This window comes from Drosophila tropicalis, unplaced genomic scaffold (genome assembly GCF_018151085.1).
Source record: "Drosophila tropicalis isolate 14030-0801.00 unplaced genomic scaffold, ASM1815108v1 contig_878, whole genome shotgun sequence".
Lineage (NCBI taxonomy): Eukaryota > Metazoa > Arthropoda > Insecta > Diptera > Drosophilidae > Drosophila > Drosophila tropicalis.
The window spans coordinates 3,029,726-3,043,881 of NW_027173374.1; the positions used below are offsets into that span (position 1 = coordinate 3,029,726).

The 14,156-nt window shown below is 36.3% G+C and overlaps 3 protein-coding genes across 3 annotated transcripts; 1 reads left to right on the forward strand and 2 right to left on the reverse strand.

Annotated features, from left to right (window-relative positions):
* Positions 1-29: 29 nt before the first annotated feature.
* On the forward strand, positions 30-1,364 carry LOC137584699 (S-adenosylmethionine mitochondrial carrier protein homolog). Its single transcript, XM_068300220.1, has 4 exons — positions 30-221; positions 285-551; positions 616-1,043; positions 1,109-1,364. Exons 1-4 carry the CDS (start codon positions 177-179, stop codon positions 1,221-1,223), a joined length of 855 nt encoding a protein of 284 aa, XP_068156321.1. The 5' UTR covers positions 30-176; the 3' UTR covers positions 1,224-1,364.
* Positions 1,005-2,029, reverse strand: LOC137584700 (uncharacterized). The gene is made up of 3 exons (XM_068300221.1): positions 1,836-2,029; positions 1,522-1,722; positions 1,005-1,468 (listed from the first exon to the last, which is right to left on the reverse strand). The coding sequence occupies exons 1-3, from the start codon at positions 1,956-1,958 to the stop codon at positions 1,415-1,417; spliced, it is 378 nt and encodes a 125-aa protein (XP_068156322.1). The 5' UTR covers positions 1,959-2,029; the 3' UTR covers positions 1,005-1,414.
* A 561-nt stretch (positions 2,030-2,590) lies between these two features.
* Positions 2,591-13,705, reverse strand: Lgr3 (Leucine-rich repeat-containing G protein-coupled receptor 3). The gene is made up of 9 exons (XM_068301966.1): positions 13,398-13,705; positions 11,399-11,689; positions 11,108-11,288; positions 10,764-11,048; positions 9,862-9,933; positions 8,564-8,635; positions 4,071-4,142; positions 3,463-3,906; positions 2,591-3,404 (listed from the first exon to the last, which is right to left on the reverse strand). The coding sequence occupies exons 1-9, from the start codon at positions 13,483-13,485 to the stop codon at positions 2,591-2,593; spliced, it is 2,319 nt and encodes a 772-aa protein (XP_068158067.1). The 5' UTR covers positions 13,486-13,705.
* Positions 13,706-14,156: the final 451 nt, after the last annotated feature.

The window sequence follows — 14,156 nt, forward strand, 5'->3', positions numbered from 1 at the left end:
TTGAATATTTATTAAAAATGTTACGTTAACAACCGCATTGGATTGTTTATCAATTTAAAACAAAAACCTGAATGAAATGTGGACTTGAGAGAAAAACGGAGGATATATCTGAAATTAACTATCAATTGGCATAGGTGTTACTTTCAAATCCGAGTCAAGGACGATATTGTAAAGCAATGCAGGAGCCGGTGTCCAAATTTTCCTTCGTAAACGCTTTAATTGTAAGTAAAGCAGATTAAATATACAATTGTTAAAAAACCTGACCAATAAATAACTGCTTTCAGGCTGGAGGCGTCGCTGGTGTGGTGGTGGACATAGCTCTGTTTCCCATTGACACTGTAAAAACTCGCCTTCAGAGTGAATTGGGTTTCTGGCGAGCTGGTGGATTTCGTGGCATCTACAAAGGATTAGCTCCAGCAGCAGCTGGTAGTGCTCCAACGGCAGCTCTCTTCTTCTGTACCTATGAGTGTGGCAAACAGTTTCTAAGCTCCCTAAGTAACACCAAAAATTCTCCCTATGTTCACATGGCAGCGGCTTCAGCAGCCGAAGTGGTAAGTATGAGAGTCCATTTCATTTCACATTCAATCGTAATTATTATCGATCTTCATATCTCAGGTTGCTTGTCTTATACGCGTGCCCGTAGAGATTGCCAAGCAACGCTCACAAACACTTTTGGGACACCATAACCGACAACATCAGACGGCAATTCAAATCCTTATGCGTGCCTATCGTACAGAGGGTCTACGTCGAGGTCTTTATCGTGGTTTTGGATCCACAATAATGCGTGAGATACCTTTTAGTTTGATACAATTTCCTTTGTGGGAATATTTTAAACTACAATGGACTCCAGTGACCGGTTACGAGTCCTCACCACTGACGGTGGCCCTGTGCGGAGCCGTTGCTGGTGGCATTTCAGCTGCTGTGACCACACCGTTGGATGTGGTCAAGACGCGCATTATGCTGGCAGAGCGCGACAGTTCGATTCGTCGGAAAACACCTCAGGGTATATTACACAGCATATATTTGGAAAGAGGTTTTAGTGGGTATGTACATATTCTGTTTTTTGATTTGTTTTCAATGAAAAATACCTTTCTGTTTTTCTTTTCAGGCTTTTTGCTGGCGTTGTGCCGCGCGTTCTTTGGATCACTTTAGGTGGGGCATTTTTCTTTGGTTTTTATGACTTGACAACACGTCTATTAGGCGCTGCAGATACTGATCATTAAAGAAGTCTCAGTTTTACATATACATTTATATGTATATGTGTGTAGGTACAATATGCATAAATGGGTAGTCTGTATCTTAGTAACTAGGGCAATGAAGACAATAAAATGAAAGTGCAATGTCTTATTTAGCTTTAAACTAAATTTTAGTCTTTTGCGAGGCCACTGGTTCCATAAACATCCTTACTTCTCTCTTAGGCAGCAAGTGAATTAACAATTGGAGAATGCGCTTGATGCCCAGAAGGCCGCTGCATGATTAAGATATTAACATCATTTTATCACATCCGACTGGATTACTTACACTATCAATGTGCAGACGTCCATTCAGTAGACAGGCAGTGGCCCTGTTTTCACCAAATTCATCACCACAAGCCATGGACACATCGGAATCGAAGTCCTCATCATCTACATTTATATAGCCGTTGCGGATGTTATTTCTGCGCTTCCAGCACCAGCATTTTTCACTGGAGGACAAACAGCGGCTACGCGACATGGCATAGACCTACTTACAGAAATTTAAAAAAGAAATACAGTGATATCAAAATTTATGTAAATAAATGCACTTGTGTCAATAGAATAAGAATTTGGGCATTAGCGATAAAAAGAGTAACTTACCAAACCGGCAAGAAAAAATATTCCAACAAGAACGAGAATCGGCAGCCAAATGTATTGGCCATCATTTGGGTGCTGGATCTCAGGATCTGCTGCGGTGGTAGAGGAAAATTCCTCAAGCTTCATTTTTAATTGATTCGAGTCCGATTGTTTTGTCTCGGTTACTCTTCAAATTGTCAACAACTGAATGTTGTCAGTTGCGGCCTAGCAGTGAAGCGACGAGTCCAAGAAATGTTGCCACATCAATTTAAACAAAAGGCTAAAAAGCTAAATTCACATACATGGCAAATGTTTAAAAAAAAAACGTGAAGTTTTAAATTGCCAATTAGAAAGAGATTTAGAGTGTGAAATGAAATATAAAATAAACTACTTTTAATGCCTTTAAAAATTAGATACTCACAGCAGTAAAATGATTAGCTTTGAGACTTAATTTGCATAAATTTTGAAATCCTTTTTAGATTTGAAGATATTATTTCTTAATTTTAAAAAAGTTGTGCAGAGTTTTCTCTACAAGTATTCCAACGAAAAGTAATAAAACAAAAACGTCCTCTTACAAATATCACATTGAATGTATTTCACGATTTCATTTGATTAACTTACATCGATACAATACATAAATACATAAACATTTAAAATTCACACCATAGTTGAATAATTTCTTAATATACACCTTTGATATCATAGACAAAATAAATGCAAATATTTCAAAAACTTTCATTTCCATTTGGTATACATAATGTTGCTTTAATTGAAAACCTTCAATGTGTGCTCATGGTCAAAGTCAGGGGCATGGCTTTGCCCACATTGATTGAATCATCCGGATTTTGTGAGGATCCTGTGGCTGTTCCAGTCGTCGTTGTGGCCGCATTTCCAATGCCTGTCTCAGCTCTTTTACGTGATGTTATCTTCTTCCAGCCCCGCAATAAAATCTGATTACGATATTTGGGTGTTGTAAAGGTATAGAGTAAAGGATTCACTGCCGAATTGAGTGGCAAAATAAAAACCACTAACCAGGCATAGATATCATCAGAGATATTATAATTAAAGAACACCCATATTTTCATAACTATAATGGGAGCCCAGCAAAGGACATCCGTGAGGACAATGAAGAAGAAACGCACTGCGAATTCACAATCCAACAAGGACAACGGGGTAGCACTTCTTGTACGCCAAATGGAAATCAATAGAGCCGTATAAAGCAAAGCTATCATCAGAAGAAGCAATAGATTGACACCAAGGAAAACAAAAGCCGAATATTGCCAACCCAGAGGATAGGCCTCGTGTATATGCAATGGAAAACATGTCCCGGAATGAGCCCCATAAAACCGCGTACTCGAATGCCATAGCAAAACTGGAGTTACGGCCAGACCCACGCCCGTTAGCCAGATTCCCAACAGAGTCAAACACATAATACGAAAACTGATGCTTCGATGGCCACGAAATGGATCAGCAATAAGTAGGAAACGTTCCAGCGACATGAAGGCCAATATAAGCATGGAGACCTCCGAGGAGCTAACCGCAAGTGTCCCAATAGCTGTACACTGCCAAGAGCTAATCCAATCGAGTGCCACCCTAAAATGCAGTTCCAAGCTTTAAATTCTATTTCAAGAACATTTCTTGGTCTACTTACTTGTAATACTCATTTCTATAACGATAATCCTGCACTCCGATGGTTATCAAATAGAAACCCATTAGCATATCAGCCAAGGCCAGATTACGTATAACCATTGTGACAGCCATATTCTCATCGCGATAGATGAAGCGTCCCCAAAGAACCAATATGTTGCCAGCTATGGTCAAGGTGGCCATTACCCAGGCGGAATATCTCAATACTGGCTTACTTAGCAAATCTCGAAACGAACTGACACCATCTGTCGATGGCTTACACATTCTCACATGCGGAGTCATTGAGCAATAGAAGAATCGATCATAGATTATATATTTTAGATTACGGATTCCATTAATGGCTTTGAAATCGATGCGTTCATAGCGTATGCCAGTGAGATTTAAAAAGGATATATTCAGAGGTTGCATCAAACTGCGATGAATATGAAGCGGCATCTGGGCAAGAGATCTGGAGTAGAGGGTAAAAACGAATATAAATTGAATGAAACTAAAAAGTTTCCATCTTCTACATTTAACTGGAATCTCTTTTGTGTCTATCTCTACAAGAAGTCATAACTTCTGGTTATATTCTTGAATAAATAAATGTTTGTATGTATGTGTATGTGTACTTACAGTGCCTCCAGGTGACTGTTGTGCAGAAATGTTTCGCCAGATAATTCCTTAATGGGATTGCCGACGAGGCGGCTGTAAAAGAAAGGTAAAGAGACTTAAAATCACGCATTCGCCGCGTTATCCAAAATAATGGCCCTACGTTTTGTTGTGCTATGCCCAAGATAAAGCTGTCTGCTTTAAACACTGACAAGATATGTATGTAGATGCATTTCTTTAACAATAAGCAGAAAACTTTGCCAAGCATGAAATAATATACTTACTTTAAAAGTCACACAATAAAAGCATCAACACAATCCCACCCTCCCCAAGCCCTTTCTCCAGACATAATAACACAAAATTCTTATTTAATAGCCAAATGGGTGGTGGGTGTGGGTAAGGGTAACGGTATATGCTGCATATAGTACATAATATAAATCAAAAACCAGCACAATTAAGGGAACTGTGCACAGGACATGGAGTGGTGCTAAATGACGGCTAGTGTTTGGTTTGGTCAGTCACAGGAAAAAGCGCATCATTCATGGCAGGCGTACATAGACAAACCCCTTGGGCAGGGACAGGATGAACAGTGGACACTAAAAATCAGTTTAACAAAAATAATTTCAAAAAACTAAATCTACCTATTCCAAATTCAAGTATTTAAATTCAAGTTTCTTTATCACAACCAAAATGATTATAAATATTCTCTCAAGGATTACTTTCTTTTGAAGCAAACGATGCGCAATTTTCATGTACAACTTGTCTCACAGTATCATTTAGAGAGAAAGCTTCCATGTGAAGTGCAGCAGCTGATGCTGATGTTTCAGCTTTGGTGTTTTGATCCAGAATCCAAGCTCCTCCACCTCCATTGAATGCACTTGTCTGGTCAATCAATGTTCAGGCGTCAACTGTTAGCAGTTTGTTTTTATGGTTTGTCGCACAAAGACAATAGCCATCCCCTAGCTAGCCCTCTGTCATCCGTCTGTTCGCCACATATTGCTGGTAATTGCTAGCTGGCTATAAAGTTGCACTGCTTCCCGCTCTCACACTCTCGAGAACTGTTGTTCTAGGATGAAAGGGACCAGTTGCCTGGACGCATAAACTAAATAAATTAATTTGAGCATAAATATAGTCATTATAATGTGCGTCTTGTCAAATAATTTTATGTAAATTTTGCAATTAATTATTAGACGACAGGCCTTCTTTTTGTTTGGAGCCAATTTTGTTGTGGTTGATTTTGCAGGCCTAAGCATAAATATGCCATATAATAGCCAAACATAAATGTCAAAATTGTGGATAGACCGAACCAGACAAAGACCACAATTAACATATTTTTTGTGCCTATCTCTCTCTCTCTCCTTATCTAAGCGAAAAAGCAACAAGTTGGTCCGAACCATCAACTTAGCAACTAAGTAAAGGCAATGTAATACCCATCACTCATGCCCGTATACAATCAAAATGCCCCTCACAAACATAGACACACATACGCAGGCACTTTTACACGTGTTGGCGCAAAAGTAGGCAACATTATAATGCGTCAGCAATGGCAGAGGGAGAAAAATTTAAGGACAAGAGGCATTGCCTCGGACTGGTCAATGCGCATTTAGTAATACGGTAAATAAATGCTTGTATTTGTATCTATGTGTGTGTGTGTGCTACGTGCAACAACGAATGTTGCAAATTATGGGTGTATGCTACAAATAAGACTAGAAATGTGCCATAAGAAAATAAGAAATAAACTGAAATTGCTTTACTCTACCGCAGATCAAGAGTTACAAAGAAAAGCAAAACTAATAATAACAATTAATGTAATTGGTTATTAAAATTAAAAACTCTAAAAAGCACTCTAGGCATAGAAAACGACAACTTGAGCTGAAACAATTTCAAATTAAGTGAAACTACTGATAAGTGTATCTCTGTTTTTTAATTGGTAAATACAATTACTTCTGTCTAAGGGACCAAAGGTTCTTCTCTTGAATACTGAATACACATTCAATTATTAATTATTTGTATACAATACCTTAATTCACCACACCCACACAATGTGGGAGAATTGCCCTCAGAAATTCCCATTGGGTAAGCAAAGGACTTTGGTTATTGTAAATACCCGAAGAGTAACCAAGGGAAATGCACTGTGGCTGGGTGATAGCAAATTAACCAAATGGACAATAGCATTACGCTTTCAGTGAAAATGACACGTTTCAATTGTGATTTCGCATTGTTTTCCCAAGGCCAATGGCATCTGGTTGGAACATCAGAGAGGCTTAACACCGACAATAGTTCTCGACTGTGTCCTACCATGTGGGGTAATTAACGTCACAGGACGAAAATAACATCCTGTCAGGTTTTTCATTCATCTCTCTCTCTCTCGCTCAATCTCTGGCAATCAAGCAACAGAAATCAAATTAATGCAGCGATTTTTTACAACCAAAAGAAAAAGCACAAAAGAAAAAAAGAATCGGAAACAAAAGCAGTAAATACCAAAGTTTTCCCAAGGGAAGAAAAAACAAGAAATCAGCAGAAAAAAGGAAAAATCTAGGAATATAACAGTAACAGCAGCAGTAGCAAAACAAAAACAACCATGACTTAGCCGAATACTTAATACTCTTATATAGAGGACAAAGCTAATGAATGAACTAAGCCGCTCAAAGGTAAGAAACTAGTTATCCTTGATAACAAAAAAGACAAGCCAATCAAGAAAATGTATACTCGATATGGTCACAAACTTGGAGGCAAAACGTATATGCCATTTTCGCACGTACATACATATATAAAAAATGACATATGAGCAGCATTTAGACACACATTTTTGTGCACTTTTATTTTGTCGATAAAAGTCACACTTCTTATGTACAAATCGGCAAAAGTCTGATGAAAAATTCCTGGCACGCTTTGCAAGACAAATTATTTGCATAAGATGGCGAAAAAGATAAAGAGGAAGAGAGAGCGCAGGGGGGAACAGAGTGTTTGGCGGGGGAACAAGGTCAGGGAATCAGGACATCAACAGGCAAATGGGCATGCGGTCCATGCTTATATAGAATTGGAACTAAACTACTTTAATGAAGCAATGACGACGATTTGAAGACCCAGACAACTGCTGGCTTCAATTTCAATAAACTCCTTCATTAGATGTCCACCACCCACAATCCCCACCCCCTTTATCTCTCTTGCTATGGGCCACCCTTTCATTTCCTAGCAGTCTGGGTTTGTATTTTGCGTTGTGTCCATCAGAGTTTTTGGCTTTGGCTGAAATTGTTTTCACATAAAATACAAATTTATTTGCATTTTTATTTGGCCATAATAATGTTTGTTTATTTGCTCGCTGGCCGCCTCAAGCTCTCAGTATCAAAAAAGTCAAAGTGTAGACAATGTCCCAGCAGATATGTACATATAAGTAATATATATATACTCAATATATCGCTGCGAAATATGCATACTGGTGTCCTTGATATTGATGTTTGTATGGAAAATCCATTTTCATTTCCATCTTCTTTTTTTTTGCTCTCCTGTAACCATTTTTTTTTTGAGATAAATTTATTAACGCCACAGCTTGACGCTAGACGAGTTATTAGAAATGAGATGGTATGGAAAAAATTTATTGAATATGTCATTGATATATGTATGTAGAGTTTTTGTTTGTAGAAGGTTTAAGAAGGCTAACTTTGGTTTTCGTGTGACTCAAGTGGATTTGATTCTCTCTGGCTTAAAGTCAAAGATTCTTGAATATATGAATGATAAATTGAAATGAAATATTTATGTAATCCATTCGTCATACTCAAGTCATTGATTAGTTGATCGAAAGAACGGCAAATCAATAACTTCTGGTTGTTCTTAAATTTCTAAATACTAACTATTAAAGGCGAGCAGATATTAGGCCAATTTTATTTTCAATGCATCAAGCATACGCCCCGTTGTAAATGAATTTTGTGTCTCAAAAAAGAAAAAGCTATAACATTTTTTATGAGAATTTTTGTTTAGAATTTCACATAACTTGTTTGCTTTTTATTTTATTCTTTTCTATATGTTGTAGCGATAAAATAAAGATTAGTTTAAGTGGCCTCAGGCTCACATCTCTGCAGGATATTTGCCAAGTCGATTCTATTAAAGGTATGGAACTTTGCCTTGTTTTTAATGTGGTGTATTAGTTATTATTTATATACTTATACATGTACATATGTATGGCAAAAGTTTTGCTCAACTTGCGTTTTAATGAACTGGCACCGAATTAATATCATTGAATAGATGATCTTTTGAATGAGTACAAAGCCAAAAATTATAATTTACTTGTACAATTCGAGTCCTGAGGGCCTAAGCTCTTTGTTGTATACATTTGTCTGACCAATGAGAGAACAAGCAAAGCATTGTGGACTGGATAGAAAGTTCATTTGCCCTAATGTTGACAACTTTATATGTATTATTATGCTAATTAGCTGTTGCTGTTGCTGTTGCTGTTGCCCATAACTCATACTTAGTGTCAAAGTGTTAAGCTGAAAGTGAAATTTGTTTCAAGTACTTACATATCTCGCAGATTTGTGAGCTTTCCAAAGGCTCGTCCATGGATATGGGTAATGCGATTGTACTGCAAGTCACTATAGTTTCAATTGAATTTGATAGAAAAAGAGTGGGAAAATATAAATTAATGTTTGAAAGAAAACTAGATTTTACACGATAAACGAGAAATTTGTCACTAAAAGAAATAAATAATTGTAACTTAAGTATAACCTTTTCTTGAACTATTATTGTTCAATTCCTATTTTTATGCTTTGAGCCGTAAGCATATCTAAAGCTATGAAATTGTAAAACTTTTCTCCTAGAAGTATGCAATATGCTATAACAAATCTCATTGTTTTTAACGTGTTGCTAAGTTAAACAATTTTAAGATTGTCTATAATCAATATTTTCTAGTAGAATTATTTTTATAGCAACAGTGTATTCAAAACTCTCTTTATAGAATTGTAGAAAGTATTGGAATCAGTTAACCCTCTCTCTACTGTCATGATAAGTGATTACAAATTGCCTTTTAACCCATCTGCAAAAATCTCTTGTACTGGATTTTATCTATCGTTAGCTCAGTTTTAGGCCAAAGACATTTATTTACGTTTTTTTTTGGCAATTCGGTAAGCTGATTTATTTTTCACTTTCACATGAAACGCGACGGGAAGCCAGACGACCCATTGACTTATATTGTCAGCTATTGATGCATAAATTAATGATTATGGTGTGTGTGTGTGTGTGTGGGCTGATAAATGCTGGCAAATTGTCTTCCATCTAAATAGATATTTTAGGTGTCGGGTGTCGTGTGTCGTCTATATTGTCTTTTGGCCTCTTTCCTTCAATTTGCATGTGAACCATATTTTTCTTTTTTTTTGGCAGTGATTTTCGTTTCAATTTGTTTAAGCATATGTTATGCTCTGTGTAAACAATAAAAACACAATTTATGCTTATTGGTGCATAAATTCTTCATATTTGTCTTTCTTGTATGTTCTGTTTTCTTGTTAAGGTGTCGATATCAATATCTATTCTATGGGGTCTATGTATGTAAGTAACCGATATAAATCACTTGGCAACTGAAAAGCGAAACGAAGCAAAATGCAGCGAAGAGTAAAAATTACGCATACGCACCATAAAATCTAAGTACAACATAATTCAATAGACTTTTCGACACTTTTTCCCAAGGCAAAACAAAACAAAGATGGGCTCAAAAACAACAAGAACCAAACAAAAAGAAACGACAAGAAAATTAAATGGCCAAATGTTAAAACAGAGCAAGGGGAAGTCAAAGTTTGGGGTTGGGTTGGGTCTGGGGTTTACTTACAGCAAATGTAAACTATCCAATTTTGCAAAAGTTTCCTCGCCAATGTATTCGATTCTATTGAAATCCAAATAGCTGTAAATTAAACAAAATATATTTATATATGCACAATGAAAATTAACAAGATAGAAAACAGAAAATGCCAATTGATGTGTTTCAGTTCAGTCGAGTTCAATTCACTACAGGATTTCGCTATCTAAGCTCCCTTTTTGTTTATGCGCTTGTGTGGCCAACTGATGTATGTACACACATATGTTAGTTAGTTAGTTAGTCAGTGACTTAGTTAGTGGATAGAGAATAGAAAACCCACAGGGGTCCATTTTAGGATGCAGAAACTGGGTTAAATGACAAACAATTTCGATGGCTTTTAAAACTAAAGTTTGATTACAGATTTAAAGATAGCAAAAACTTCATGAAAATAATTTGCATACAACAAATATTGATAGAAGATAAAAAACATGTTAAACCACATAGTAAACTAGTTTTAATTAAATAAAACCAACAATATAGTTTTAGTCATACGAGAACAAACTTTGCCCAATAACAACAAAAAGTACCCGAACTTACTGGGTATATGTGGAATGGGCCTTCATTTACCTTCCAAAATCCGCCACGCCCACCCACAACAATGTCTAGCGCATCGCAGACACTGTAAAGCATTTTACGCTTGAATACATCAATGTGAATGAGTACACGACCCTCTGGATCCCCCTTTAAAAAAAAGCCAAAAACAAGAAAACACAAAAAACCAGAGATTGTTTTTCCCCTTTTTTTTTCTATGTTCATTGTTATGCCACTTCTTTCTCGCCGGTCTTTTACTTCGTTTTGCGTTTTTAATCTAACAAATGGGTGAGCTCTTAGGAATGGAATTCCCACCCTTTTGGTTTAGTACATCATATACTTACACTTCGAATAGCTTTGATATTTCGGGGAACTTTTCGTTGCGCAATGTTAGATAATTGTGGCTAAGAACAAGCCACTCCAAGCGAGGCAACAAACCCAAATGGGCCATGGAGAACCGACGCATATAATTGTTGACCAAGAACAGCCATTGCAACGAATGCAGACCACTAAAGACTCCGTGTGGCAAATGGCTGATGTTATTGTGACTAACCTCAAGACGTTCGAGGCGTGACAATCCGCTAAAACTATCGAATGGAACATGTGATATGTTATTGTACTTGAGGGTCCTAGAAGTGAACGAGAATTGAAATTATCACACCTAGAAGAGTTTATGTTTATATCTTACAACTTCTGCAGTCGAGTCAAATTGGAAAAGAGATGCTCTCGCAGGGTTAAATTGTTGCGTATGATAATCAGATTGGTCACTTCCATGCTGACACGAGGCCAACGACGTAGCTTGGCGTACCGACCGCAATAGAGTATAGTTCCTTGACCGCATTGGCAGGTGCGTGGATATGTGATGATATCTATGGAGAATGCTTATTTTTTACTGCAATTCTTCTAAGCGTAGCTTCCTTCTCTTAAGCGTATTAATAATTTTCCTGTCGGCCTATACGTAGAGAGGAATTTTACTTACCACAAGTCATGTTCAAATTCATAGATTGAGTTTGATTTCTTATTGTCACCGGGGGCAGAGCTGTAATCGCGATGCTTAAATTTGTTCCCGTCAATGTGAAACGCTGCTTCTTCTCAATCGCATCACGGACAATTTTATCGGCAATCTCCTTGCTACCATACAAGAGGCCGCATTCCACAGGATTCTCATCGCTACCATCGGCACAGTCAGGACGTTTATCGCACATTTGCCGCTGGGGCACACACTGTGATTGAGTGGTGGCGCAGGCAAAAGTTCCAGCAGGACAGGGGCCTATGTATTTACCAGTGAAAACGGGGAGGAGTAACACATATACAAACATATATCCATATCAAATTCATCAAAATACCAAACCCTGAATTGTTTGCGCTAACTTTAAACTCATGCTGGTCGATGGAACTTAAGGACTCATTACAATAAATAATAAAGAATGAAAAGACCAAGCAATTAAACTTAATGTGCAGCGAAAAGTTTTCCGATTTGTTAGTTTTTTTTTTGGTCTCACAATATGTTTCTTTAGAGCATTATAGAGTATCCTTTAATCCCATAAATACATATATATTAAGTCGATTAAGACAAAAGTACCCGCCTTGCTAAAAGGGTATCTCACAAAAAAAAAAAAGAAGAAAACTTTTACACTAAATACTAATTGTCATAAAAATTTTGTTTTGCACTTTATCATTTTTATGCTTTGTTTGGGTGTTTTTCTCTTCTTTATTATATATGTGTGTTTTCTTTTACTTTTCTTGTGCACTTCTGAGTCAATGATGACAATATGGACATTTGGCCATAATAAGATAATATTTTGTAGTTCATTAACTGTTTAAGTGAATGTGAGAAATAAAACTTTAGTGCATGATGGACACCTTTTGTTTTGTTGGCCACGTCAAGTGTATTGAGATTTAATATTTAGAGTGACTTTTTATAAAGAAAAGATTCATGTTTAGCCATTTAATTTTGTTGATAAACTAATAAATTGCTTACTAAAATATATTTATTAATAGGGTGAGAATTTAAGCCAAGTTATGTTTTAGCCGTTCAATACAATGCTTTAGTTTAAATAGGAGGTCTCATTACGTTCTGTTAGCACTTTAGATGACATTGTGGGTCCTTCTTGTTAGTTGCCCCGTTAAGTAGGCAACACTTTCAATTTCATTTTGTCTATGGCTGGCAGCTGCCACATAAATACAAATGTTTTGCTTCTACTTAGTGGACTCACAGTTTGTCACTCTCACTCACCCTTTTCATCATCATGTTTCATTCTCTCTTTCAAGCTCTTTTATTTCATATTTCTGTATTTTTGCCTTATCTACTTATTTCTCTGACGTTAAAGCTTAGACATGGCATAAATCAAACATTTGTTTATTTATTTTTTTGTTGTTGTATTTTAGGCCGAATCAATAGGCAAATTGGCATAAAAAGAAGCACAACAAGCACGATATCGATGAAAAAGATATTGAAGTTTTGTAAAAATTGCTAACTGATACTCGTAAAATGTGAAAAAATAGCAAACAACAAAATATGCGAAGTTTGTATCCATGCCTAAAGGGTATACCAGCTAAGGAGCACAGTTTGACTGTGTAGTTGAGAGAAACTAGACTAAATTATGACTAAAGTCTAAAGTAGACCTTTGCTTAAAATATCCAATTTACTAATGCCCATCTAATACAGTTTTATCCTCTTAAGGAACTGATTGCCTAACATGAAAGAAAAGGGTATAAATTCTTCGGCTTGTTCTAAATCATTCGCGTTCTTTTTATATTTTTTATGGTCATGACGCAAATTTTTGCCTTTATTTTTATCTCGTACGTATAACAACAGCAACAAATTACTTTCAAATACTTTTTTCAGCTAAACAAAATTTATGAGTTTGAAATTTGATTTCATTAAAGTGTGCTCGAGAGAGACAGAGAGAGAGAGAGAGAGAAGTGATTGGCGAAGCTGGCTGATGGCTATTTAAAATTGATTAGTTCTCACTTACCCAAACTCAGATAGAAGATCACCATGGCAAGGACCAACACAATGGTTATTAGGCAAATGCCAACTGCTATGCTACGGCCATACACCATTTTTTGGTATTTAGTCCTTAACCGTTCAAAGGGTTTAAGATAAAACTTTGCAGCACTGAAGGATGAGGATTTCGATTTCCGTTTTTCTGTGTGTTGAGATTTAATTGAATTACTTGGCCATTGTGTCGCCTTGACCAACTTTCCAAGTATCTTCTGCTCCTAAGTGCCGCACTTTTATCTCGCCTCTCAATTTAATAGCATCGTGCTGACTCATTGAATTTATTTTTGGTGTACGGATATCTCTCTTTCTTTTACTCCTTGTGTATTGCAATTTTGTCAGTTCATTTAGCTAATGTTAATGCACAAGGATTATCTAAATATTGATAATTATTTTCCACTTGAATTGATTCATTTTGGTAAAAATCATTTTCACTTTTTCACACATTTTAAATAAGGTTTTGGTTTTCGGTTCTGACTCGTTTAAAGATTTTTCCGTAAAATCTTATGTTATTCGAAATCTGTAATGAATAAATTAAAAAATAAAGACCTATCCGATAATAAATTGTAGCTCATATTTTAATGATATGTTTTTTTTTTCTTTCATTTCCCTATCTTTATGATTTTTAAAAAATTTAGTTCAGCTATTTAAGGATATTCTAGTTTATGCTGTTGTAAGTCGCAAATTGCCTTTTTTTTTTAAAGCTTTTGCAAAACAAACTTTTGATTCTTTT